This window comes from Linderina pennispora (assembly GCF_002104995.1).
Source record: "Linderina pennispora strain ATCC 12442 chromosome Unknown DL89scaffold_10, whole genome shotgun sequence".
Classification (NCBI taxonomy): Eukaryota; Fungi; Kickxellomycota; class Kickxellomycetes; order Kickxellales; family Kickxellaceae; genus Linderina; species Linderina pennispora.
The window spans coordinates 339,718-363,978 of record NW_024468258.1 but is presented as its reverse complement, the minus strand read 5'-3'; the positions used below and the strand labels follow the sequence as shown (position 1 = coordinate 363,978).

General features: G+C 53.7%; 9 protein-coding genes across 9 annotated transcripts; 2 read left to right on the top strand and 7 right to left on the bottom strand.

Annotated features, from left to right (window-relative positions):
• Positions 1-3,706: 3,706 nt before the first annotated feature.
• DL89DRAFT_268763 (uncharacterized protein) lies at positions 3,707-4,025 on the bottom strand. The gene has a single exon (XM_040888037.1). It carries the CDS (start codon positions 3,964-3,966, stop codon positions 3,793-3,795), a length of 174 nt encoding a protein of 57 aa, XP_040742068.1. The 5' UTR covers positions 3,967-4,025; the 3' UTR covers positions 3,707-3,792.
• A 714-nt stretch (positions 4,026-4,739) lies between these two features.
• Positions 4,740-6,017, bottom strand: DL89DRAFT_225134 (serine protease 1; the record flags this gene model as incomplete). Its single annotated transcript, XM_040884731.1, has 1 exon — positions 4,740-6,017. The coding sequence occupies one exon, from the start codon at positions 6,015-6,017 to the stop codon at positions 4,740-4,742; it is 1,278 nt and encodes a 425-aa protein (XP_040742067.1).
• A 141-nt stretch (positions 6,018-6,158) lies between these two features.
• Positions 6,159-7,710, bottom strand: DL89DRAFT_28893 (putative mitochondrial inner membrane oxaloacetate transporter). Its single transcript, XM_040889932.1, has 2 exons — positions 7,343-7,710; positions 6,159-7,223 (listed from the first exon to the last, which is right to left on the bottom strand). The coding sequence occupies exons 1-2, from the start codon at positions 7,547-7,549 to the stop codon at positions 6,363-6,365; spliced, it is 1,068 nt and encodes a 355-aa protein (XP_040742066.1). The 5' UTR covers positions 7,550-7,710; the 3' UTR covers positions 6,159-6,362.
• Positions 7,711-7,872: 162 nt separating this feature from the next.
• Positions 7,873-9,081, bottom strand: DL89DRAFT_225177 (Pkinase-domain-containing protein; the record flags this gene model as incomplete). Its single annotated transcript, XM_040884734.1, has 1 exon — positions 7,873-9,081. The coding sequence occupies one exon, from the start codon at positions 9,079-9,081 to the stop codon at positions 7,873-7,875; it is 1,209 nt and encodes a 402-aa protein (XP_040742065.1).
• Positions 9,082-9,586: 505 nt separating this feature from the next.
• DL89DRAFT_28879 (uncharacterized protein) lies at positions 9,587-10,775 on the bottom strand. Its single transcript, XM_040889929.1, has one exon. It carries the CDS (start codon positions 10,613-10,615, stop codon positions 9,875-9,877), a length of 741 nt encoding a protein of 246 aa, XP_040742064.1. The 5' UTR covers positions 10,616-10,775; the 3' UTR covers positions 9,587-9,874.
• A 159-nt stretch (positions 10,776-10,934) lies between these two features.
• DL89DRAFT_275368 (farnesyl-diphosphate farnesyltransferase) lies at positions 10,935-12,155 on the bottom strand (the record flags this gene model as incomplete). The annotated part of the gene is made up of 2 exons (XM_040889294.1): positions 10,935-11,935; positions 12,026-12,155. 2 exons carry the CDS (start codon positions 12,153-12,155, stop codon positions 10,935-10,937), a joined length of 1,131 nt encoding a protein of 376 aa, XP_040742063.1.
• A 129-nt stretch (positions 12,156-12,284) lies between these two features.
• On the top strand, positions 12,285-12,860 carry DL89DRAFT_268761 (uncharacterized protein). Its single transcript, XM_040888036.1, is given in 3 exon segments — positions 12,285-12,451; positions 12,464-12,501; positions 12,669-12,860. The coding sequence occupies 3 exon segments, from the start codon at positions 12,430-12,432 to the stop codon at positions 12,834-12,836; spliced, it is 228 nt and encodes a 75-aa protein (XP_040742062.1). The 5' UTR covers positions 12,285-12,429; the 3' UTR covers positions 12,837-12,860.
• Positions 12,861-12,874: 14 nt separating this feature from the next.
• Positions 12,875-19,236, bottom strand: DL89DRAFT_29005 (uncharacterized protein). Its single transcript, XM_040890039.1, has 2 exons — positions 19,151-19,236; positions 12,875-18,770 (listed from the first exon to the last, which is right to left on the bottom strand). Exon 2 carries the CDS (start codon positions 18,752-18,754, stop codon positions 12,914-12,916), a length of 5,841 nt encoding a protein of 1,946 aa, XP_040742061.1. The 5' UTR covers positions 18,755-18,770; positions 19,151-19,236; the 3' UTR covers positions 12,875-12,913.
• Positions 19,237-21,314: 2,078 nt separating this feature from the next.
• On the top strand, positions 21,315-23,329 carry DL89DRAFT_268759 (uncharacterized protein). The gene has a single exon (XM_040888035.1). The coding sequence runs from the start codon at positions 21,543-21,545 to the stop codon at positions 23,115-23,117; it is 1,575 nt and encodes a 524-aa protein (XP_040742060.1). The 5' UTR covers positions 21,315-21,542; the 3' UTR covers positions 23,118-23,329.
• The last annotated feature ends 932 nt before the right edge of the window (positions 23,330-24,261 follow it).

Genomic DNA, 24,261 nt, shown 5'->3' with positions numbered 1-24,261 from the left:
TTATAACATACTTCATGTTGGAGATGAGTTCCTAGTTAGTCATTATTTCTTATATACTTTTAGAGGGTTGCTATTCTATTATCTAGATATCTATATGATTCACAATGAAGTAGTTAGCAGTACTCACACTCATATCAAAATACAAGCAAGTAGTCCATTTGGAGAATATATTGCTTCTATTATTGGTGAACCAAGTCAAGAAGTGGTACTTAAAGTAACTAGAATTCATAATCGTATTATCCATACTGAGAGGATCTAGTTTTAAAATGGGCAGTTAGCAACCATTACCTCCATATCTGCACAACTGTAGTTGCATACATCAAACACATGCTTAATACTAACACCCCTATCTTCTGAAACATTCCTGATCCAAGCTCTGATATATACTGTTAATTTTCTGCTCATATTGAAATTTTTGCTAAGTAGTTGGACTAGCTTTTCTCTCTCTTCCTCATCTAGCTCAGCAAGTCGAGTGTTGAAGAATTTGTAGAATGGGCCCATTGCAATAAATGACAACTTTTAAATTTATGAGTGCCTCACAATGATGAATCATCAATTACAAGAACTCAGAGAAAAGGAGTATCACAAACTGTACACAAACAAATGGAAGTTTCTGAATGATGACTGGGTAATTCTAAAACATACAAAATATCACAGAAGTGAAGTTCGTGAAGTAAGAGAAATTAAACTAATAAAGGACACACTTCTTAAACATCTAGGGATGATTCCTGTTTTCTTCTTTCTGAATGTTTTGTTTGGTTGCACTCATTATCCATGTCCTTATAGAAGTGTAGAGAAAGGACTGCTCATCATATACCAACTTGTAGAAGGATTGTCTATCAATGAAATGGAAAGATTCATTCCTAGGAGTAGCTATCAAGCTATTCACAATATGTTCTATATTTCTGAAATGAAAGATTTGAATAAGAAGCTAACATACTATCTGCAAACAATGTTTTCAACTCCAGAACTACGAGTCTTTGCAGCAAAGATACAGAATCCTCAAGGGTTTAAACATGTAACACTAATGTTAGATGGCCATGACTCCAGAGCACTACACAATGGAGCATATAAACCAGATCTCTATTCATTCAAATTGAAAAAATCAGGATATCGCACACAACTATGCATTGATGTGAATGGAATGGTTCTACTTGTTTCACCAACTGAAGACTGTAGAGATCACCCAGACTCAAGAATGATTAAGAACATGGGGTTGCTGAAGAATATATCACCTATTGATTGCATTGTGCTTGATGGTGGCTATCCACAAAGTATTTTGGAAGAGATGACTGAGGAAGAAGAGCAGGATACTTTTGGACTGCATAACTTTTGTTTACCAGTAAGAAAGCAGAGAGGAACAGGCTTATCAGAAACAGAAGCTGAATACAATTCCCATCTTGGATCATTCCGTTCAATGGTAGAAAATACATTTGGAGAACTAGGCAATACATTCAAAAGGCTGTCAAACAGGGAGATTGTTAGAGTAAAGAATAGGAATGTTTACAATGTGCAAATGAAGTTATGCTGCTTACTCTATAATATGAAGAAGATACTAGCAAACAGTGATGTACATATTGATCATCATCACTCACTCTGGGTTATGAGCAACTTTGATTACCCTGATACACATGATAAGTCAACACAAGTAGAACCAATACATACTTTGCCCCAAAAAGCAGAGTTAGAAGCATCTATTGTTGAAATTCAAAATCGATTCCTTCAATCTAAAATTGATGATACATATGATTGCTTGGTGCATATTGATTAATTACAGATGGAGTATTAATGACTTGATGACTTGAATTTGATGTTTTAAAATGGCACAGTTTGATTCTTTCTAAAAATGATTCTATATATATTTGCTTGGTGCATATCTATTAATTACAGATGGGATTCTAACAACTTGATGAATTTATTATGATTTTTTAAAATGGCATAGTTTGATTCTTTTTAAAATTGATGATATATATGATTACTTGGTATTAGATAAATAGTTATAAATAGGATGATAACGACTTGATGACTTGAACATGATGTTTTAAAATGGAACCTTTTGATTAAATCTAATTCTATAAGGAGATCAGTCAGAAATGGTTAGCTATTTAATAATTATTAATATTTTTATTGTTTTCTTGTTCAGATGCCAAATATGGTGCTTCTACGAAACCCCCTTCGGCATCCTGAAAAATTTCAGTTGATACACAATTAATATGCTTCTACTGAGATACAGGCTGCGTCCCGAGAAATCAACTGAAATTTTTCAGGATGCCGAAGGGGGTTTCGTAGAAGCACCATATTTGGCATCTTTGTTTGTTTGTTAATCTAGTTGCTAGAATCTTTTTGGCCATTGCTAAACATTCTGTTTTTTAAAATATTTATCTACTGTTAGTAATTGATTTCTTATTTGTTAATTGGTTATTCTGTTAACAGATATTTAGTTTCTTTAAACTTTTATATTTATGAATGGCCTCCAGTGAACATAATTTCCTTGTGGTTGCTTAGCCACATCTATTGAGATATTGACTTTTGTTGCCCAATGATAATTAACCCCTAATATGCAAAATTTTTCTTTCTGGTTGAAATTATGTTCACTGAAACTTTTCCAAGATGCCGATGGCGGTTTGGGTGAAATGGCAAAAAAAATATTTGTATTTTTAAAATCAATTCTACACATAAAAACATTATGGACACAATAATTAATATTACCCATGATAATAATAATTTGTAGTAAATAACTGTTCTGAAAACGATTATTTATACATCTAACTAACAAAATTGTAATTTACTAAAATTTACAAGTCCAAGAATGACCCCCAGAATTGATTAAATAAAAGCTAGTGACAATATTCTTTACCAGGAGTTGGTAAAATGTCAGAAGTATCTGCTAATATTTAGTAGTAGGTTGGATGGTATAGGGCTCTTTGGATGCACTATTAGCTGTTGGTATTACTAGTACTATGATTGTTCCAGTTATGCTGAGGTTCTGCTGGTTATTGGCTATGTATTAGAGGGGTAGGGTATCTATGTTTCCCTGGTTCTGGAAGTAGGTTTTGTGTCTGCAGGTTGCCATAGGGTATGCCAGTTTTCGAGCCACTTCTTTCTAGTAGAGAATATCCTCAATGACATCTACTATGCCCTTAGCTGGGTCAATGTTGCATGGTAGGGGTAAACCATGAACCACATATATGCACCTAATGCTCTGGGCTGTGACAAATATTGCTGCATCTTCTGCCATCAAATAGAGGTTGTTGGCAAGGCATGCAAAGTCACTGAGGGGAAAACTATCTGGTTGATGTGAGGCATATAGGAGATCAGTTAGAAATTGTTAACTATTTAATAATTTTATTATTTTTATTATTTTCTTATTCAGATGCCAAATATGGTGCTTCTACAAAACCCCCATCAGCATCCTGAAAAATTTCAGTTGATTTCTTATGACCCAGCCTCTATCTCAGTAGAAGCATATTAATTGTATATTATCTGAAATTTTTCAGGATGCTGATGGGGGTTTTGTAGAAGTGCCCTTTCTTGCATTTTTGTTTATTAGGTAATCTAGCAGCTAATATCTTTCTAGCTATTACTAAATATTTTGTTTTTTAAAATATTTTTCAGCAGCTAGTAATTGATTTATAATTTGTTAACTGGTTATTCTAATATAAGATATTAAGTTTCTTTAAACTTTCTTATTTGTGAATGCCCTCCTATAGCTAGCTAGTGGATACAAAATTCTGGAGTTTCGAAGGAGCAGTCTTGGTTTCTTACTGTGGTAGCTAGCAGGTGATAGTGATCTTAGTCTTCTAGTAGCAATGTGTAGACAGGGAGGGTAGCTACAGGGACTGAAGATAGCATATCTTCATCAAAGGAGAAATCAGAGCTAAGTGGTGATAGTGTAGTGCCAGGAGGTATACCCATAGTGGCTAGGGTGTGTTCAAGTTGTTGAATGCAGATTTGGATATCAGACATTGTGAAAAATTAATTAGAGATAATAGGGTGGCCATTAATGAAAATTTGGTGATTTTTGCTGAAAATTGAAAGGTAAGGAGCTCATCCATAGAGGTACTAGCTCCCTTTTTATATGTGACAGATGATACTTAGAAGCTCATCCTCCACGTTTCATTTATGATTTCATCTAAAATTTTATTTTAAATTTCTATCTTAATTTCGGTCTTTAATACAGAAAGGTTCCCAACCAGCAGTCACTGCTGTGATGACTAATCATATTCAATGAACGTCGTCCTGAGAGATTATTTATGATTTTCGATGATTTTAATTTTTGTTTCTCAATTTTGCCGCTCAGTGTATCTGCTTCTGCAATTCCCCATATGTGTCATAGCGATTCGTCTCCTGTCCACTATGACTTTCATTCTCCTTTCTCTCTTGTTCATTGTTTCTATCACGCCCTTTCGAACTGACTATAAAATGGCCACTTCAGATGGTGCTGTTGTTGGAAAAAAACATCAACTTTTTACTCCTTTATGATATGGCCAAGCATGATACCAATGCTCAATGTTGGTATTGATGCATAAAGTTGCAAAATGGGAAATCCTAATTCCCGTGGTGACATAAAAGCACCATATCAGCTGAATAGAGCGTGAGAATATTTGCACAAAAGTGACGCACAGCGCAGAGCAAAAATTGGCAATGTAAAAGTGGTATTGCGTAATTGGTGAATGTTTGAGAGAGTGAAGAGATTGGACACCAGACACTACACAGGCTCTAGGAAGCGCCTGCACAGCTTACTTGGAGACGCCGTTGAAGATGAGCAGGTTCGGAGACTGGTCGCCAATCTCCTTCAGGACACCGCGAGTCGACAGGCTGCGGATCTTGGACTTGAGCTCTTCGCCAGTCAGCGGGGCATCCTCAAGCGACAGCAGGTAAGCAGCAAGGCCAGCAACGTGGGGGCTGGCCATCGAGGTACCGGAGATAGTGTTGGTGGCGTACTTGCTGCCAATCCAGATGGACTGGATGTTGAGACCGGGGCCAAAGACGTCGACGCACTTGCCGTAGTTGGAGAACCATGCGCGGTCATCGCTGACCGACGAGGCACCGACAGTGATAGCGTTGGGCGAGCTGGCGGGCGAGTACTGGCAGGCATCCCGGTTGTCGTTTCCGGCAGCAACGGCGTAGTGGACGCCAGCACGAACAGCAGCATCAACAGCGAGGTTGAGGGCACGGCTGAGGCCACCGCCCAGACTCATGTTGGCGACACTGCCCTTGTGGGTCTTTCCGGCCCTCTTGGCACTGGCCAGCTCCTTGCGGTGCTCAGTAACGGTGAACTCGACGCCCTTGACGACATCAGACATGGAGCCAGAGCCGTTGGTGCCGAGGACCTTGACTGCAACAACATTGGCCTTCTTGGCGACACCGAAGCGCTTGCCGGCGATGGTGCCTGCGACGTGCGAGCCGTGGCCGTTGCCGTCTTTGTCGATATCGTTCAGCGGAATAGTCTTGCCCCAGCGGGCACGGCCCTCCAGGTCAACGTGGTCGATGTTGACACCGGTGTCGACGACGTAGACAGTCACGCCTTCGCCAGCCTTCCCGTCGTAATCGTATTTGCCATAGGTGCCAAAGGTGAGCTGCTCGCGGTGCGAGATGCGCGACAGTCCCCAGGGGGCGTTCGTCTGGTGCGCAACGTCGGAGGCATAGACCATCGAGTCCTTCTCGACGTAAGCAACGTCAGGCGACTTGCGGATGCGCTCGAGGATCTCCGGCTGGAAGCGGCCAGAGTAGCCAACGATGGCGTCCTCATAGACGTGGTTAATCTTGTTGACCTCGTGGTTGGACGGAGAGAGTGCGTTGGCGGCCTGGATATCGCTGGTCAGCCAGGTGAAGTGGCTCTGGAACGCCTGCTTGCTCGGGGCGACATCGTCCTTGAAAACGACAATGTAGCTGTCGGGGATGACCTCGGACTCATAGCTGGCCAGAAGGGGCGCGGAGCTGTCGACAGTTAGGCCCAGGGGGTTGGCGGTGGCGAGCACGGCAACGACGGCAACCGTGAAGTACTTGAGAAGCATTGGCGGCTAGTGTTTAATACAATAAGGGGGTGCTGGTGGTGGTGCTGCAGGCGGCGTAGCGGCTTCTATAAAAATATATAAAGTACAAGAATAGGGAGCTTGGGCTGGGTGGTGCTGGTGGTTAGAATTCAATAGAGAAAAGGCTTGAAGAGGAAAATGTAAAGGAGAGGGGAGCGTCCAAGCGACCTTGGGCCGCAGAAATATATAGCGTCAGCAGTGCATCAAAGCCGGAAAACGCGGTGGGTCAGGTGGGCAATGGCGATTGCGCAATTAATGTTTTGCGTCACGTGCGCTGCGCATCGGGGACTGGACGGTGGTGATTGGGCAGTGATTCGGTTTGATTTATTAGAACAGCTTCTTGCCCGCAGCTTTGATCTGCTCCATGAAGACAAACATCAGGATGGTGTGCGGCCCCAGGCGCAGGTAGTGGGCCAGGAAGCCCTTGTACAGCGACATGACGCCCTCGGTGGACACGGTCTTGTAGAAGCACTGCAGTGGGTTGCGGTACAGCGCGCCCTGGCCGCCCTCGGCAGCCTTCTGGTTGTACATGCGCGTGCTGACGACGTCGAAGGGGTTCATCACCATGCACACAAAGAACCCGGTCACCATGCTGGCCAAAAAGTGCGTAGCCACGCTATCGCCATCGAGCCCGCGGTGCGCCAGGCGCTTTGCAATGGAGCTCTTGCACTGGTCATACGTGGCGAGCTGAACCGACGAGCCAGCGCCGGCGCGCATCATGGCAGCGTCCATGCCGCGATACAGGCCACGCAGACCGCCCTCGCGCCAGATGCGGCGGAGGCCATCGATCGAGCTGGAGTAGTTGTGCTGGAACCCAACCGCCGCGAACTTGCTCTGCGACTGCATCCGGGTCTTGATCAGGAAGAACGGCGAGCCGAGCGCTGCCCCGGCCATGCCGCACAGGCCGCCCGCAGCGACATTCAGCGGAATGTTCGGCCGAGCCGGGTCGACGGGTCCGCCAGTCACGGCGCTGTACAGCACACGCTTGGTCGGCTCGTACATGCCGAGCCGGGTGCCATTGAGCATGATCTGGTACATGTAGCCAGGCCCAAGTCCCTTCTGCAGGCCGCGCAGGCCCTCGTGCTTGCCGATAGTCCAGAAGGCCTGGGCAACGTTCGTGTAGACCTTTGGTGTGTTGGGTGCAGCCTTGGCCAGCTCGCCCTGGAGCTGTAGCCGCGTCTTGACAACCTAAAAATCAAATTACACGCGGACAATCGGGGTGTGAGATGGGATGCGAGATAAGGTGCCAGGATGCGCTAGGTCATCGGGCTGCGCTGGCCCGGGATTAGTCAGCCCCGCGTCCTTACCTCGAACGGGTTGGTGAAAGTGACGGCTCCGCACGACGCCAGGCTGCCGGCGAGCCAGCTGAACAGAATGGTCTGGTGGAACGGAGCTACTGTGACTGCTGCTGCGGCGGCGGCGGCGGCAGTGGTCGCTACTGCTGCTGTTGCATGGGTGGCCTGCGCGACTGTAGCCTCAACGGCATTGATGGACGGAGTCTTTTCCATTGGCATGAACGAGTCCCAGGACGCAGTGTGGATAGAGCAGGGCTGTTGGGAAGGATGTGGACTTTAAAATAAAATAATTAAGCGATGGGAGAAGGAAAAGAGGTGAAGAAGAGAAATCAGGAGGGCGCAGGCAGGCAGCTGCTGCTTCGTTGTGGCAGTCACCGGGGAGAAGGATGCACGCGAGGCACGCACAGCCCCACAGTGCACGGGCAGCGCCGATGGCCAGGAGCCTGGGAGGAACTAGGAGATCGCCGGGCGGAAGTGGGCGGATGGTTCCCTTAACGGGCAGCGAATAAATAAACTGGTGGGAAAAATGTGACGGCTTTTTTTCAGAACTCGAGGAACAGCTCGGCGTACGGATCAGGAGTGGCCATGTCGCCGTACTTTTCTGCGGTCTCGGGATACTTGTCAAAGTTGCTGGTGTCGCCGTCGACCTTCTGCGGCGGAATCAGCGGCGCCGGGATCTCGCGCGCGGCGAGCCGCGTCCAGTCGACCTCGGCGAACCACCGGTGCTCCTTGATGTCCAGCGACCCGCGGTGCAGGTTGCCGAGCCGGCGCGACAGATCGGCGGTCAGCAGGCGGCTCACCAGGTCACGTGCCACGGGGTCGAACTGCGACGGCCACTGGATGCGGCCGGCAAGGATCTTTTCGTACAGGCGGTAGTGGTCCTCGTCGTAGAACGGCGGATATCCGGCGATCATCTCGAAGATCAGGATGCCCAGCGCCCACCAGTCGACGCTCTTGCCGTAGCCCTTGGCCTGGATCACCTCCGGCGCCAGGTAGTCGGGCGTGCCGCACAGCGTCCATGTGCGGTCCACCACCTTTTTGGCAAAGCCCATGTCGGTCAGCTTGACGTGGCCGCGGCCGTCCAGCAGGATGTTCTCGGGCTTGGTGTCACGCCACACAATGTCACGCGCATGCAGATACTCCAGCGCCAGCAGCACCTCGGCCGCATAGAACTTGGCCACGGGCGGCGGGAAGCGGTGGTACCGCCGCAGATACGTGAACAGCTCGCCGCCCACCACATACTCCATGAAGAAGTACAGGTTGACGTTGTCCTGGCACGTGCCCAGCATGTGGACGATGAATGGGCACGCGCACTCGGCCAGGATACGCCGCTCGCTGTTGACGTGCTCCACCTGCTTGGCCCGCACAACGTGGCTCTTCTTCAGCACCTTCATCGCGTAGTGCTTGCCCGAGCCGCGGTGCTGCACCAGCCGCACGCGCCCAAACGAGCCCGTCCCCACCGTGCGGAACACGTCAAAGTCGTCGAGCCGCACGTGCGTGTCCTCGTAGCTGCGTCCTGCTGCCCCGCCGCCCAGCGCTAGCGCCAGCTGCTGCTGGTGGTGAAGGTGGTGGTGCTGCTGGTAGTGGTGCTGCTGCTGCTGTTGCTGCTGCTGTTGCTGCTGCTGCTGCTCACGCGTCGCTGCCAGCGCGTCTGCCGAGAACGACGCTGCCCGCACTGCCACGCTGGTTGTGCTGGGCGCTACCCCGGCCGGTGCATTTGACGGCACCACGTGCTTCTGCGTCTGGCCCATCGGCTGCCCGCCAGCATTGGACGGCACCGAGTGGAAGATGTCTGGGTGCTGTGCTGGTGCGGCCGGGTGCGTCAGCACCGCGTGCCCTGGCACTGTGTACATGTATCCGGTTTTGTCCATCCCGCTTGTGCTGTTGGCGCTGCTGTTGCTGGCGCTGCTGCTGCTGCTCTCGATCTTGCTCTTTGTCTTTTGCAGTATCTTGTTTATGAACGCCATTTCAACGAAAGGGTCTGCCAATTTGTGCAATATAATACGAAGTCTAACCAGAGGCGACTGACAATAATGAAAGGAGAGAGTGGACAGTGGAGGGGAGGCTTGCCTTCGGGGTGTCGCAGACTCTTTTTAGGCCGAGTAAAATGCGAATAAAGCGAATCGGTTCCAGACACAGAAAGTCGTGCCAGAATCTGCGATAATTGCCCGCAAGGGGTTAGGGTGCGCGCCCGCGCTGTCCTGCGAGTAATTGAGAGCGGGCGATCGCTCATATACAACTCGCACTGTGAGTGGGTGTGTCTTACAAGGGACGCAGGGATGCGGATAGAGCCCAATCGCCTGTGACGACGAGCGGCGACTCCGTTGCCCCCTTGCATAAGCAGCTGGCTCGCCGAGGGGGCTTCAATCCGGCCTGGCGGCGAGGAGCCCACTCCATCGCCCAGCCCCTGCATTGAATGCCGCCGCCTGCTGGCCACTTCCCACCACACGTCCATTGCCTGGAGTCAGCAGCTTCTGGCCAGACATGCATGGGCGGTTGCTGCAGCGTAGCTGTGGGTGAAGGTTGCGCTGGTACTAGCTCATGTTAATCTATATCAAACTGCCCTATGTCGCCCTCAAACATCTGCTCCAGTTTCCGCCGCTCGCGCTCCACCGGCGTTGCTCCACCCGCATACCACCGCGCAACCGAGCCCGTAAACACCGGCGACACAATATCAATCACGCTCGCATGCCGCTGCAGCTGCCGCTTCAGATCCGCCAGGCACACGGGCACGGCGACCACGATTCTGCACTCGCTGTGGCAGTGACGTAAATGCATGATTGCCTCGCGCATTGTGTCGCCCGCCTCGCATCCGTCATCCACCACAACCAGCGTCCGCCCGTCCAGCTCGTCGCGGCCAGGCACGTCCAGGTGGAACGCCGCCTGCTCCCGCAGCAGCCCCTGGTCGGCCTCCTTGACTATCCGAAGCAGCTCCTCCTGCGCCATCCCCACGCTCTGCGCAATTGCATTGTCGATGCGCGCGCTGCCGTCGCCTGCCACGCTGCCCAGCGACAGCCGCGGCATCTGCGGCCACGGAATCGCCTTGACCATGTAGTAGTAGTGGGGAATCCCTAGCGTCTCGGCCACCACCGACCCGATTATCGCTCCCCCGCGGCTCACCGACAAGACAACCGCTGTGCGGTCCCGTGAGTACTCGCCCAGGTTGTTCGCCAGCTGCTCGCCGGCGTGGATGCGGTCTGCGAATACTGCGCGCCTGGACCGCGGCGCAATGGGCTCCGACCGTATCCGTGATTCCGGCTCAACGGTGCTGCTTAGCCCAGCCATTACAGTACCAAAAGGAAGAGAAAAATGCTGTTATAGCCGTAAATACTGCAGTAAAAAAAAGTGGCGAGTGGAGGAAAGATTGGTGCCCAGTGTGGCGCCATTCGGCCTTCCAGCTCGCTGTTTCGCCTCCCTGTCCTTGGGCCTCGCGTCTCCAACAACCCCTGAATCGGCTAGCTGAGTCACTCGCAGCAGACGCACGCCCATCGATAAGTCCCCCTCACCTGCCTCCATGCAAGCAGCGGCCACACACTCCCTTGGGCACACATCCCCAAATGCCTGCCACGTCTATTTGAGCTTAGTTCCATTGCACACCATATCCCTAAACACGGTACGACGCATCCTCCCTTATCTGCGGCAGATAGAGGTAGAAAGCCACCATGGCAAAGACAAACAGCGCCAGCGCCATATACTCGTACGTGAGGTTCTCCGGCTTGCTCTTCATCTTGACCACCAGATCGCGCTTGGTCCTGTCGACAATCTTCTTGACCTCCTCGTACATGGGGATGCCCTCGTGGTTCTTCCGCTCGAGCTGCACCAGATACATGTAGAACACGTGCCGCACAGACTCGATGTCCGCTGACTTGGAAATCAGCCACAGCGCCTCGCCCTTGCGGATCTTGACGTTCTCGTCCAGCACACGCGCGTTGTCGTAGCACAGCGTCAGCGTGGCAATGGCCATGACCTGCGGGATCGCACAGAACTTGAACACGCTCGGCTCGTGGATGCTCTCCAGGTACTGCATGCAGTCGGGGATGTGCGCCAGGGCATTGACGCACATCTCGTTGAGCGCCTCCATGCCGCGCCCGCGGTTCCGCTTGGCGATAATCTCGTCCGTGTCGCTGGCGTACCGCTTCCAGATCTCCGCGGGCCAGAAGCACCGCCCGTCAAGCACGTCCTCGTTGATGTCACGCGTGATGTTTGTCTTTTGCAAAAACAGGCCCATCGAGTTGGCCAGGTCCAGGTTCTCGCCCACAGACTTGTCCTCGAGCCCGGACGCCGCAAACAGCCGGCTCAGCCCATGCCCCACCAGCCCAGCAACGTAGTGGCAGTACAGGTTGTAGTCATCCAGCGACACCACGCGCCGCACCGTGAACTCGGCCATGCCTGCGCCCATCTTCTTTGTGATATCCGCAATCACGTCCTGGTACTCGGTCGGCAGCCGCATGAACTCGCGGATGACAACGTCGAACTCGACCAGCAGCTGCGCATCCTTCTCGTCGGGCCCCGAATCCTCAAACGTCCAGCCCTCGACGTAAATCAGCTCATGGAACTTCTCCAGCAGGTTGCGCTTCTTTGCGCCCGGGATCGTCATGTCGTCCTCTACACGGCACAAAAAACAAATCCAGAACCAGTGTTAGCGCCCTGTCTATTGCGTGCAGATCACAACACCCGGCCGCTCTCGGAACTTACCGATGGTGTCCAGCCCACGCAGCACCAGGTAGAAGAGGCAAATGCCGTCGCGCAGCCTCGGATTCAGCTCCTGAATTACCGCCGCGAACGAGCGCGAGGTCATCTCCAGAAAGTCGTAGCACCGCTTCATGTCGCCTGACACTTGCAGCTTCACCGTCTTCTCGTCAGGCGGGGCGTGCCGCATCACATACCAGAAAGCCGCCCACAGCTCAGTGGGGTGAAGAGCCCAGTCAAGAAACGCCATCTCTTTGTTGGAAATAAATTTGCTGGTAAATTATAGTGCGTACAAAAAAATACAGAGACGAAAAAGCTGGTGGGACAGCCAGCGCAGGTAACGGCAGACTGCTTTCCTTGAAAATCAAAAATCCATTGATCTGCGCTTGGCAGATCGGTCTATGTCTCGTATGTGCCTTCACCACAGACACAGACACAGACACTGCGCTGCACCAGCCTGTGGGTTGGTACTTGGAGCAGTGGCAGAGGCGGATACCCGCACATTACCCGCTGCCCTGGGTGCTGGTCACTGCAGGCATCCGCCGCATGGCGGTTTCCTCACCACTGTCCCCTTTTCCAGTCCCCAAGTGCGATCGGATCCGATAGGCCATTCATGACAGCAGGATCGTTTGCTGGTCGTAAGCATCTGGCAGTACGTGAACATACGAGATGGACATCACACTCCCTCATCATTATAGATGACAATTCAAATAGAAACGAGCGGAAATGGTTGCTTGGCGCCCCACATCACTGCAATCCCACGAACATGCGACAAAGGGTGCTCATCACAACCGCTTCCCCTACATCCCCCTGCTGATTTCACATAAAGATTGTATTTTCAAACAGACAGGAAAGTGAGATAGAGGAAAAAAGGAAAAACATAAAAAAAGGAATTTAGAACTTTGTGCCATCCAGATAGCCAACGATGGTATCGGGCGGCTTAGCATCAATCGTGATGACCTGCGGGACGATGATGACCGCCAGGAAGAGGACAAAGAGGATGATGAACAGGATGCCGTATCCGATAGCCGTGCGGCGGCGCTGCTTGCGCTGCTTGAGCGAGTAGATGGGCGGGCGGATCTGCCGCGACGGGCGGAGCCAGAACAGCATCGCCGAGTGCCACTTGTCGACCCACGGAATCAGTGTGAACACCGACAGGAAGAACTGCGTGACCAGGCCAGTGAACACGTCAGCGGCAAAGATCGAGCACTCGATGACCTTGCAGAGCCACTCGCGCATCGTGAGCGTGAACGCCCAGCCGCCCATGCCCTTGCCATACCACCGTCCAGTCCACCACGCGACGTTGGTCTCGTCCTCACCAAACTCGCGCGACAGAAGCAGGTGCTGCAGGATCGCAAAGATCGCAATCTCGACATACACGACACAAATCATGCCCAGAATTGCATGGTTCATGATCCAGTCGTCAAGCCACCACAGCAGGAAGAAGATGGCAACGTACACAATGACCGTGATCGTGTGCACGACGCCAGCAATGACCTTGCCGAACTGCGGCAGGCACATGGCGCAGCACGGCCCAAACCCAATCGACACAAAGAAGAACGCAATGGTGATGACCATGTTGATGATGATGGGTGCAAGCGACAGGATGAGGATGCGAATCAGCGTCGACCTGGGGATATCCATTTTGCCCTCATCGATATCCTTCCTGTTTGAGGTGCTGTGGATGTACGTGTACCCAACCAGCATGATGATGGCCATGATCAGCGGAAGCAGGATCTCGGCAAAGATGATGTTGGCCGTGTGCGCACGCGAGATATGGCCAGTCGTCGGGGTCCGCTCACCAAGACGCTTGCGCTTGTAGCCAGTGATACGGATACGGGTCAGGCGCACATGCGCGATCCACGAGTTCGGGTTCGCCGAGCTGTTGCCAGCGCCGAGCCAGCGCAGCCAGTCGCGGAAGTCGATGATGAAGTCGGTCAGGACAAACTGGTGCGGGTTATACAGGAACGGCGTGATGATCATGGCCGCAATCGACACCCAGAAATAGATGATGGGCCAGCGCCAATACGCCGCCGAGAAGAACGTCAGAAGCATCATCAGGCGAATTCCAAAGTAGATCGACGAGTCTGTGAACCGCGAGTAGAGCGTAGCGAACGGCAGGCGCGAGGTCGCGAAGCCACGGCCAGTACCGATATACCGCGCACCACCATACGACAGGTTGGTCATCAGCGAGCTAAAGTACACCAGCGTAACCTCGACTTCGTACAGCGGCGACAGCGACATGAACTGCTTGCCCAGACGCGAAATGGCCCGGCTAAAGCCCTGCTCCGTCAGCATCTGCAGGAACAGAGGCAGGAACGCAATCAGCAGCACAAGAAGAATAGCCAGCGTGGTTCTGTTGATCCAGTCACCAATGGGCTGCAGCAGGAAACATCCTGTTGGTTCGAGGCTATTTGCATATTCCGGTACGTTCATGTCGACCTTGTTGCAGGTGTCCACCGTCACACTCATGGCCGCAATGAACATGATGCAGATCATGAACAGCTGCACCGACGACATAATCATGATGTTGTTGATGTGGAAGCCCGGGTGCGCGTAGAAGAATGTCAGGAAGCGGTCCAGCGGCAGCTGGCAGCCGAGCCAGTAGTACTCGCGCGACAGCATCTGCTCACCCATACCAGTGCCGATCTTGGTGATGAAGTTGAGCGTCGAGCAGAACCCGAGATCACGGCCCTTACCGCACTGGAAGTATTCGGTGTGCTTGATGCGTCCACCGCGCGTGAACGAGTTCATACCGGCATAGATATCCTCGTTGAGGTGCAGACCCTTCTGCGCCTTCGAGATGCCTCCGCGCGTGGTCATGAAGATGAAGTTGACGAAATCCGGGTGGCCATAATGCAGACGCGCGCCAATCTCAGCCATGATGCGCTGAGTGAGCGTACCGAACGTCGCCTCCTTGCCGGCAGCGACGTCTCCAAGAATACCGACGTTCTCCGAGAAAATGTACTCGCGCGCACCGACAATGGCAACGGGTGGCTTCTGCGGCTCGGCGGCAGGCGAGTAGGGCGACACGGTGGGCGGGTTGTACTCCTCAAACTCACCAAGCATGTTGCGGATCTTGACGCACTCCTCCAGGTAGTTGTCCTGGTTGGCATCAATGAGCTGCAGGTACTCGCCACGGGTGAACACAATCGCGTGGTTCTGGTTGTCAGACTTTCCGTCACCGAGAATCGGGTTGCCCGGCAGCTGGATGCGGTAGTACGGCTTGCGGCGGCCGTCAGCACCGACCTCAGAGTGCCCGTCAATCAGGCACGAGTAGATGCGCGGCAGCTCGCCCTCCTCGACAGCGGGGACCTCCTCGAGATACGCAATCTGCAGGTCGGGGTAGGTGCGCAGCAAAAAGTCGGATGCCTCGCGCTCGTCCTTGTTGAACTTCAGGTACCGCTGCATGGCCACAACAAACTTGAACTTGCGGCGAGCCATGCGCTCGAGCTCCTGCTCCAGGCGCTCAGAGCCGTTGCCGCCAAACAGGTGGACCATCTCGGGGTTCTCGACACGGTACAGCAGCTTGATCGCCTTGGCGTAGTTCATGAAGCCGGAGATGGTGCGGTACAGCGTCTGGGAACGCAGCGACGCCCAGATACGCGTGCGCAGGGTGAACTCGGGCGCAGCGCTCTTGAAGCCGATGGTGTAGAACGGAAGGTCGTCGGTCTTGGTCTTCACCTCCGCCTTGTCGGCATCCTGGGCAAACGCCTGGCCGTATGCCGAGGCCTGGCCAAAGTTGGACGAGTTCTCCTCGGCAAGGATCTTGGTGTCCTTGACAAAGTTGTCCCACTCGTCCGAGTGCAGCGCCTTCAGATACTCGAGAACTGTGACGCGGGTGTACTGGTCGCTCTCGCGGATAATCTCGCGCAGCGACATCAGGATCTTCTCCGAGTAGTGCGGGGTCAGAACAGTGAACGTGGGCATGTTCTCGACAGGCACCGGCTCGGGCAGAACCGACGACAGCGACTGCGCAAAGAACGTGATGCGACGCTCGGCCTCCGAGTGCGACGGGTAGAACTCCTGCTCAAAGGCAGCATCGTCCTGCGAAACAAAGAACGTGGGCGGCTTCAGGGTGCGCTTGCCGTCGTCCTCGCTGGTGACCTGCTGGTACAGCAGCTTCTGCACGTGGTCGACCGACAGCAGGTGCTCGCGGTACATCGAGATCACCACTGCGTTCCAGATCTGCGAGCACAGCACCTTGGGCTTGTACTTGACCTCCATGTCGGCCGTGGCCAGGATCTTGGCGTAGATGCGCTTGGGCAGACGGCCAAAGACGTTGCGCCAGGGTGTCCAGATCGACACACCGAGGTAGAACGAGCGGCCAACCGAGAACACGGTGTTCCACACGACATACCACAGATAGGTATCGAGGAAGAACAGCACCAGATCGAGGAGCAGCATGAACCCGAGCGTGATGTAGTGCTGGTTGACACACAGCTGCGAGTTAAAGAAGCGCTCAACGCAGCTGTTCTCGTCTGGGAAGTAGCGGTAGAGCCAGCGGAACGGATCCTTGAACGACAGGGCCAGGAAGAAGTACGACTCGATGTACTTGCAGAGGAAGATGGCTCCCCACAGGCACAGCGAGATGGCGCGCGGCGCGACCTTGAGCGGCGGGAAGTTGCCGGCAAAGGTGCGGTTGATCAGGCCGCGGCCGTTGCGGTTCTTCTTGCGCTGCTTGAACATCAGCGCAGGCGGCATCAGCGACAGGAAGATCGTGAAGGCAACCGAGTAGCAGAACTGCACGATGGCCACTGCACGAGCAACACGCCAGGTCGACAGGACGGAGGCATCCACATCTGTCTGCGTTCTAGGGTCATTTTCCTGCATTGGCGCCTGGAGATCGAGTCCTTCCAGGTCAAAATTCGGGTCGTCACCCTTGCCCCAGATCCAGAACGTCGGCGCAATGTCAGCAGCAAGAATGATGACCAGGATGAGCATGCGCAGCCACAGCTGGCGCTGGGTGGACTTGTTCAGCGGCACAAAGAACATCTCGGCGACAGTGCCCATGATCGCAAGGAACGGCGCGAGCGCACCGCCGCAGGCCATCAGCGTGTAGCGCTTGGCGTCCTGGTTCGGGAGCGGTACTTTGGCGCCTTGGGGGTTGGCCTTGCTGAAGGTCGGGTCGTGCCACTCAAAGTACGGGTCGTACAAAAAGTTGGCGACGTAGATGATGTAGTACCAGTACACAGTGATGTGCATGATCCACACGCGCGAGAAGTTGGTCATAAAGTGCCACATGGTGCGGCGCTCCTTGAACGTCTTGCGGAACGACTTTTTCCAGCTGACGTCGGCCAGACGGTTCCAGCGCTCGTGCGGAGCCACGTCCATCAGCAGCGACTTGTCCTCGAACTTGATCCACCGCAGGCTCTCGGGGGTCCAGAACAGCTCGTTGACATCGTCGTAGCCAATAGTCTTGGCGTGGTCGCGCTCGCGCTTCAGGTACTTGCCGTTGACGACCTCGTAGCCTTCATCGCGCAAAAAGTTGTACAGCGGGCACACGACGTTGCACAGGTACTGGCCCTCGGGCACCGGCTCGACGCGCTGCTGGGCCTCGGGCGACTTGACATAGTCCTCGGCAACCTTGAACAGGAAGCACAGCAGCTCGGGAGTGTAGCGCAGGTTTCCAGCCTCACCCCACAGCAGCATCCACAGCGCAATCTGGCGGGCGCGCTCGTACTGCGACATGGCGTTCATCTGCGCACGCCACTTCTCCATGAAGGCGGCGGGCGTGTCCTTTTTGGGATCGTCGCCCTCCTCCTCCAGCAGCTCCTGCTGCTGCTTCGGGTCAATCTGCTCACGCACTGGCGGCGTGTCGTGGTCCAGCTGGGCCGAAAAGTACCAGCGGCGGTAGTTGGCGTGGTCGCCGCCAATGTAGTCCGAGTGCAGCATCAGCAGCGCCATGGTCGGGCTCATGCGCGACGCACGCGAGTCGAGCATGGTCATCATCGCATCGTACATGTTGCGCATGTTGTCCTGCTGGAAGCCGAGCTTGGCGGTCAGGTCGCGGAAGATGTCCTCGACCTCCTCCTTGGACAGCGGGATCTGGTTGGGGTCGCTCCAGGCCGGGTACGGCACGTCGGCGTTGAGGAACGCGTCGTTGTTCTGGAAGTCCATAAAGCCGCCCTGCCCGTTGGAGACCCAGGACGCGCTGCGGGAGAACGATGTGACAGACCCCGTGGGCCGGTACGACTTTTTGTTCTCAATCATGTGGATCAGCGACTCTGTCGATGGCGCGTACGAGGCGTAGCGGTCATCGGCGGCGCCCGGCCCAGAGCCGTTGCTGCGGTACGCGCCAAAGATGTCGACGTCGTTCGAGCCGTGCGAGGCGGGCGTGCGCACAATCGACGAGCGAACCGAGAAGTCGCTGACGCTCTCGACATCCGAGTCGCGGTTCTTGCCGTTGCGGCGGCGGCGCGGGGGCAGCTCGCCCATCATGGGGCCCTGGGCCATCGGCCCGTCCGGGCTCAGCAGGCTGGGACCGCCGTCCTGGCCGCTGCCGCCAGTGTTGCTCATGTAGATTTGATCCGAGTAATCTGCCGGCTCCTGTGACGCGTAGTACGACACGTCAAACGACTCGGGACGACCGTAGTCGTCGTATCCGGCATCGCCGTACGGGTCTTGCTCCTGCTGGTCGTGGCGGCCCAGATACTGCGTGGGCGGCACGTTGTCATATGGTCCTCCCTGCTGTTGGCGGCCGCTACCGCTGCCGCCGTTGTAGTTGTTGGCCATTTAAAAAGGAGATAATCTAGAATTAGGAGTATGGATAGTGTAGTTAGCGCAAGGTTCAAGGGACTCGAGTGGTTCAAGAGATTCAAGAGGTTCAAGAGGTTCCAAAGGCTCAGCAAGGAAGAGATGAAGGCCCGCTGCTGCTGCTGCTGCTGCTTTGACAAGATTGGACATGCTCTGTTTGTCAGGTCGGATCCGGCTGCCACCCCATGAGGTAAATGCAAGCGCACCTGCCCTGTGAGCTGCTGCGTGCCGGCAACGCAGGACAAAGGGAGCTGCTCTGCTGGTGATTATTTCATTTAGCAGAGCAGAGTGCTGGTGCGGGGAAAACAAGAATGGGTGGGCGGATCTGCACGGCTAGAGCGTGCTTAATTGCATACAATGGACCCGCCTTTTTACCTTCTTTCCAGCAACGAAGAGTGAACGCAGCTGACAGAGTGGTTTGCTGCCTGAGCAAAGGGAAAAGGTTATAGACAAAATGTAAGATACAAAAGTCGAGCTTGTACAGACGGAGGAGGAATACAAAAAACGCAAGAGCTTCTCTCTACGAGGGCGGGAGAAGGACGGAGCAGTAGCTGCTGCTGCCTTTATATGAAAAAGCGGCGGACACACTCGGGGCACAGATGGTGACCCAAACAGAGCTGTGCGCTCCACAAGAAAGCACGTAGCACAAAACAGCGACCCAGCCAGAAATAGGCGGACAAGTGGTAACGTTGCGCTGGCAGCGCAGATTTCGCCACCCGCGCTGCTCCCGCCCGCTCTCCTGCACACAGCCCTCCCGCCCGTCGCTTCCCGCTCATCGCCAAATGTTTTGGTCGACGACCGAAATAGAAGCAACAATTAACGGCACGGAATTACTAGCTGAACGGGGGGCTCGCGCAGTCTCTGGCTGATGCTGAAGCTTTGCCAAAACAATGGCGAGCGAGAAAGCGCTGGGCAGAATTGCTGCGTTTTGTTGATATCGTTGTTGTGCTTGGCTCTGCGCTCTACTGCTTCTGTTTCCGGTTCAGAATGGGCCGGTCAGATACTTACTCGTAAGCCGATAAAAATGTTGTCGTAACCCTGCCGACGACGTTATGCGGAAGCTTTTGTCTGTTTGGTTCTGGGTGGGGAAGAGATGATCGTGCGTAGAGATAGCAGCGGCTGGCGCTGCAGTATGTATGTGCTCTGGGCTATCGATGGGCGAAAGAGAGTATGAGTGTGTGCCTGCAAGCGGGGCAGGGGCAACACCAGTGTTTGGGGCGTTTCGACAAGCTAACTGGTTCTGTTGAAACGGCCTCCCTAGGGTCCGAGAGCAGACAACGATGAGATGAAGAGGCACGAAGAGGCGTGTAGAGGGGAAATGAGAGGGGTAGAGGTGGCAGAGGATGAAGAGGATGGAGAGGGAAGAGAAGAAGGGCTGAGCCTGTAAAGGCTGCGATAAAAATAATCCAAAGACCGCCGCCCTGGCTGGGACATGCAGCCTGCAACTGGGAATGTTGAGACCGCGCTGGTGATTGGTCTGGCACGGAGATTCCTATTCTATTTTTGGTTGGGCCGACATCAGCAGCAAGCTGGAGGAGGGCCTTGTCTAGCATGTGCGCAAACAACACCCGGCCTGAGTGGGGCGACCTGCCTTGACAGAGCCCTCGGCACCGCACGCAACAGCAGGTCTCCTCGGTCGCTTTAGCTCAAGCGCAGCTCTCTTTTTTGGGGCTGCCGACTGAGTGACTGAGAGTTTGGCAACACAAAGTGGTTTTGTTGTTGTGCCAGCAGGCGGAGCCAGATGATCGGCGCCCAGCACAATCGTGATTGGGCGCATCCACTATGAACTCGCACAATGCGCGGGCGGGAAGCGGTCCCCACACCCCGTGATTGGCCTGCCAGCGGTCGTGCAGAATGCAACAACAGCAGCAGCAGCGAGCAATAGCATAGCCCGAGTCTGATGCGGGCCAGCAGCGCCCGCGCGGCCGCTGGGCGCTGGCGGGGCGCTTGGACGGGAGGTGGTGGCCACCCGCCTCCTGCTGCCACTCAGGCTGCCGCCAGCGTGCGGAGAATGCGCCCTTGCCCAACCCAAACTGGCGGTGTTCCAGAACACCGGCCGCCATCTCCCCCAACCGCTGGGACAGGCTGGTGGTTGCCGACGCATTCGGCACCGACAAGCGCCGTCTGCAGCCCTATGTATCGGGAGTGGTGACATAGATGGTGATGGTGATGGTGATGATGTTGCTATGTTGCAAGCACATATGGGGCAACCCCTGCGGCCGCTGCCAGAGACCACATGCGTGTGTGCGGGCCAAACCACGCTGCGAGTAGGGAGCAGTCTGCTGTTGGCTCTGTCAGGCCGCTGATTGCTTCTCCCAGTGACAGCTGCACGCAGCAGACCGCTTCTCCCAGTCTGCAGCAGGAAAACTCTTGGCGCCAGCTGCTATTTGTGGACTCCGCGGGCAGCAGTTTGTCTGCAGCAGGAGAATCGGGGGCGAGGGGCGTGCATTTCCGACTTGCCTGGTAGGGCCACCGCCAACTGCTTTTACACTGTAAACACAGGCCAAGCCAAAGAAACACCAGCACCCTTGGGCCGGTACAAAAGCTGGGCCGCGTCTGGATTGTTCTCTTCTCTTCCTTCTTGACATAAAACGACAACAGCTCTTACTCACGACTGCACATCCCCCTCCCTGCCTCTTTTCCTCCCGCTTTCTAATCCCCTTTAACCATCGACCTTTTTCTATCAGGAAAGCGCCGACCTTCCATCAAACCCCAGCTTTTTTGTGCTCTTTCCCGTTCCTCTCTTCCGCGAATCCACAAAGCAACGATGCGGTTCTCTGTGCCGTCTGTCGCGGTCCTCGGCAGCACCCTGCTCGCCTGCAGCGCACTGGCAATCAACCCGCTGGTCATCAAGGGAGCCAAGTGGTTCGACAGCAAAACCGGCGAGCAGTTCTTTGCCAAGGGCGTCGACTACCAGCCCGACATTATCGAGACATCGCAGACCCGCGACCCGCTTGCAAGCAAAGACGCGTGTGACCGCGACCTGCCGTTCCTGAAGGACCTGGGTGTCAACGCCATCCGCGTCTACCAGACCGAGCCGTACAACAACCACGACTACTGCATGAAGGCGCTGGCCGACGCCGGCATCTACGTGATGCTCGACCTGAGCACGCCCACCAAGACCATCAACCGCGACTCGCCCGCCTACGACGCAGACTTGCTCGGCTACTACTATCAGAAGGTCGATGCATTTGGCGGCTACGACAATGTGATGGGATTCCTGGCCGGCAACGAGGTGGCCAATGCCCCCAACAACACCGACTCGGCGGCCTACGTCAAGGCGGCACTGCGCGACGTCAGAGCGTATATTAAGAAGAAGGGGCTCTCGATCCCCGTCGGATACGCAACCAACGACGATGCGGATATCCGCTGGCAGCAGCAGACCTACTTTGACTGCAACAGCAAGGACGAGCAGGCCGAGTTCTACGGTCTGAACATCTACTCGTGGTGCGGCGAGGACAGCAGCTACACCATCTCGGGCTACGACATCGTCGTCAAAAACTTCACCAACTGGGACGTGCCTGTGATGCTGACCGAGTACGGTTGCAACACCATCCGCCCACGCACCTTCCCGGAGATTGCTGCGATTTACGGCTCCAACATGACTGGGGTGTTCTCGGGCGGCTTTGTCTACGAGTATGTCGAGGAGGACAACAAGTACGGCCTCGTCACCGTCAGCGGCACCAAGGGCACAAAGACCCAGGACTATGACAACTTCAAAAAGGCCCTCAAGGCAACCAGCCCCAAGGGTGTCACCATGAGCAGCTACTCAAGCAGCGCCAAGTTGCAGAGCTGCCCGTCAGTCGGCATGAGCAACAGCTGGATGGCGAGCTCGACCCTGCCGCCCACCCCCAACAACGCGACCTGCGCATGCATGATGAAGACGCTGTCGTGCGTGTCCAAGGACACTTCGGCACCCACCGACTTGGACAAACTAACCACCTGGAGTTCCACTGTCGGCGATATCTTCAGCTACGTGTGTGCCTCAATTGACTGCTCGGCCATCAACGGCAACGGCACCACTGGCAAGTACGGTAACTATGCTGGCTGCGACACCATCCAGCGCGTGTCATGGGCGCTCAACGCGTACTACCAGTCAGATAACAAGAAGTCGACCTCGTGCAATTTCGATGGCTTTGCAAAGGTTGTCACCCCGTCGTCGTCGAGCGACTCAAAGTGTGCCAACTCGACTGATGACTCGTCGTCTGGCTCATCATCAAGCGGAAACAGCAGCAGTGGCAGCAAGAGCAACAGCAAGAGTTCGGATGCAGTCAACAACTTTTCGTCATTCACTGCTCTGACAACAGTCGCCATCGTTGCGGTAGCTGCCATTTCCTTCTAGCTGACTCGTTTCTGAAATTTAGCACTCAATATTTCTCTCTTTTCCCTGTTTACACACCAGCCATATTGCCATTAGGTTAAACCCGTATGCTATTTAGGCGAGGAATACTGGAACAAGAATAACAAATGTAAGAGCAACGCGATCTACCATGCAGGCAAGATGCTTGCAAGATGTAAATGTAGACAAATTTCGCAACATTATTTAGACGAGCCAACATACTGATGGTCTCTTGTTTCGCTACTCGGCTATACTCCAAGCAGGAGTATACTCATAAAACCAACACCCGGCACCAGCCCGTCTAGTCGACTGGCCAGTGGCTCTCGCGGCTGACACGAAAAGCAAAACTGGCATAGAGCATTTACTATAGCGTGATGACCTCGACGAATCTTTCAGGGGCTGTAAAAGCATCGAACCTGTGAACAATGCTTCAACCAATCTAAGTATTAGTGATCTGTCTACATATAAATCAACCACAGCTCATATGCACACATGCTGCTGCGCTCCTTTCTCTCCTGCAGTTTTCACATTTAATATATTTTCCCAAGTAAAAAGCACAACTCGTTTGATAACGCTCATAAGCATAGAGATGGTTTGCGAAGGCAGTATATTGCACCTATGTTCCGAGCAAATGTTGCTTGAAGTATCCAGTGTCGGCCTTCCTGCCAGTCAGACGACTGCGCTACATGACATCTATCTGCATGAGTTTTCACTCAATTCAAAACTCACATACCTGCCAAGATTCGAACCTAAGCCCCTCAAGCCAGCGATGGTAATTAGCTCCCTCGATAGGCGCTGTGTTCCTAAACTCACAGGATTTAGGAACCCATGGATAAAATCCCTAGGCCACAATGGCCATCCATGCTGTTCCAGGCGACTAACTCCACTACTTGGACAGCCACCTGCCCTTTTCACCTGGTGATTCCTCCTTCTTTCTCTCTTTTAGCATATTTCATAGATTCAATATACATCGCAGAAGGGTGCCTAGAGAGCAAACGTGTTCCAGACAGTTGCAGGAGGCTATCCATCCATGCGTATTGTACCCGAGACACAGTGCTAGGACACGGGTAGATTTGATGTGCCATTTTACTAGTGGTTGTAGAGAATCTGAGGGGACCCACAGCTACACCCGCGTGTGCTAAGCTAG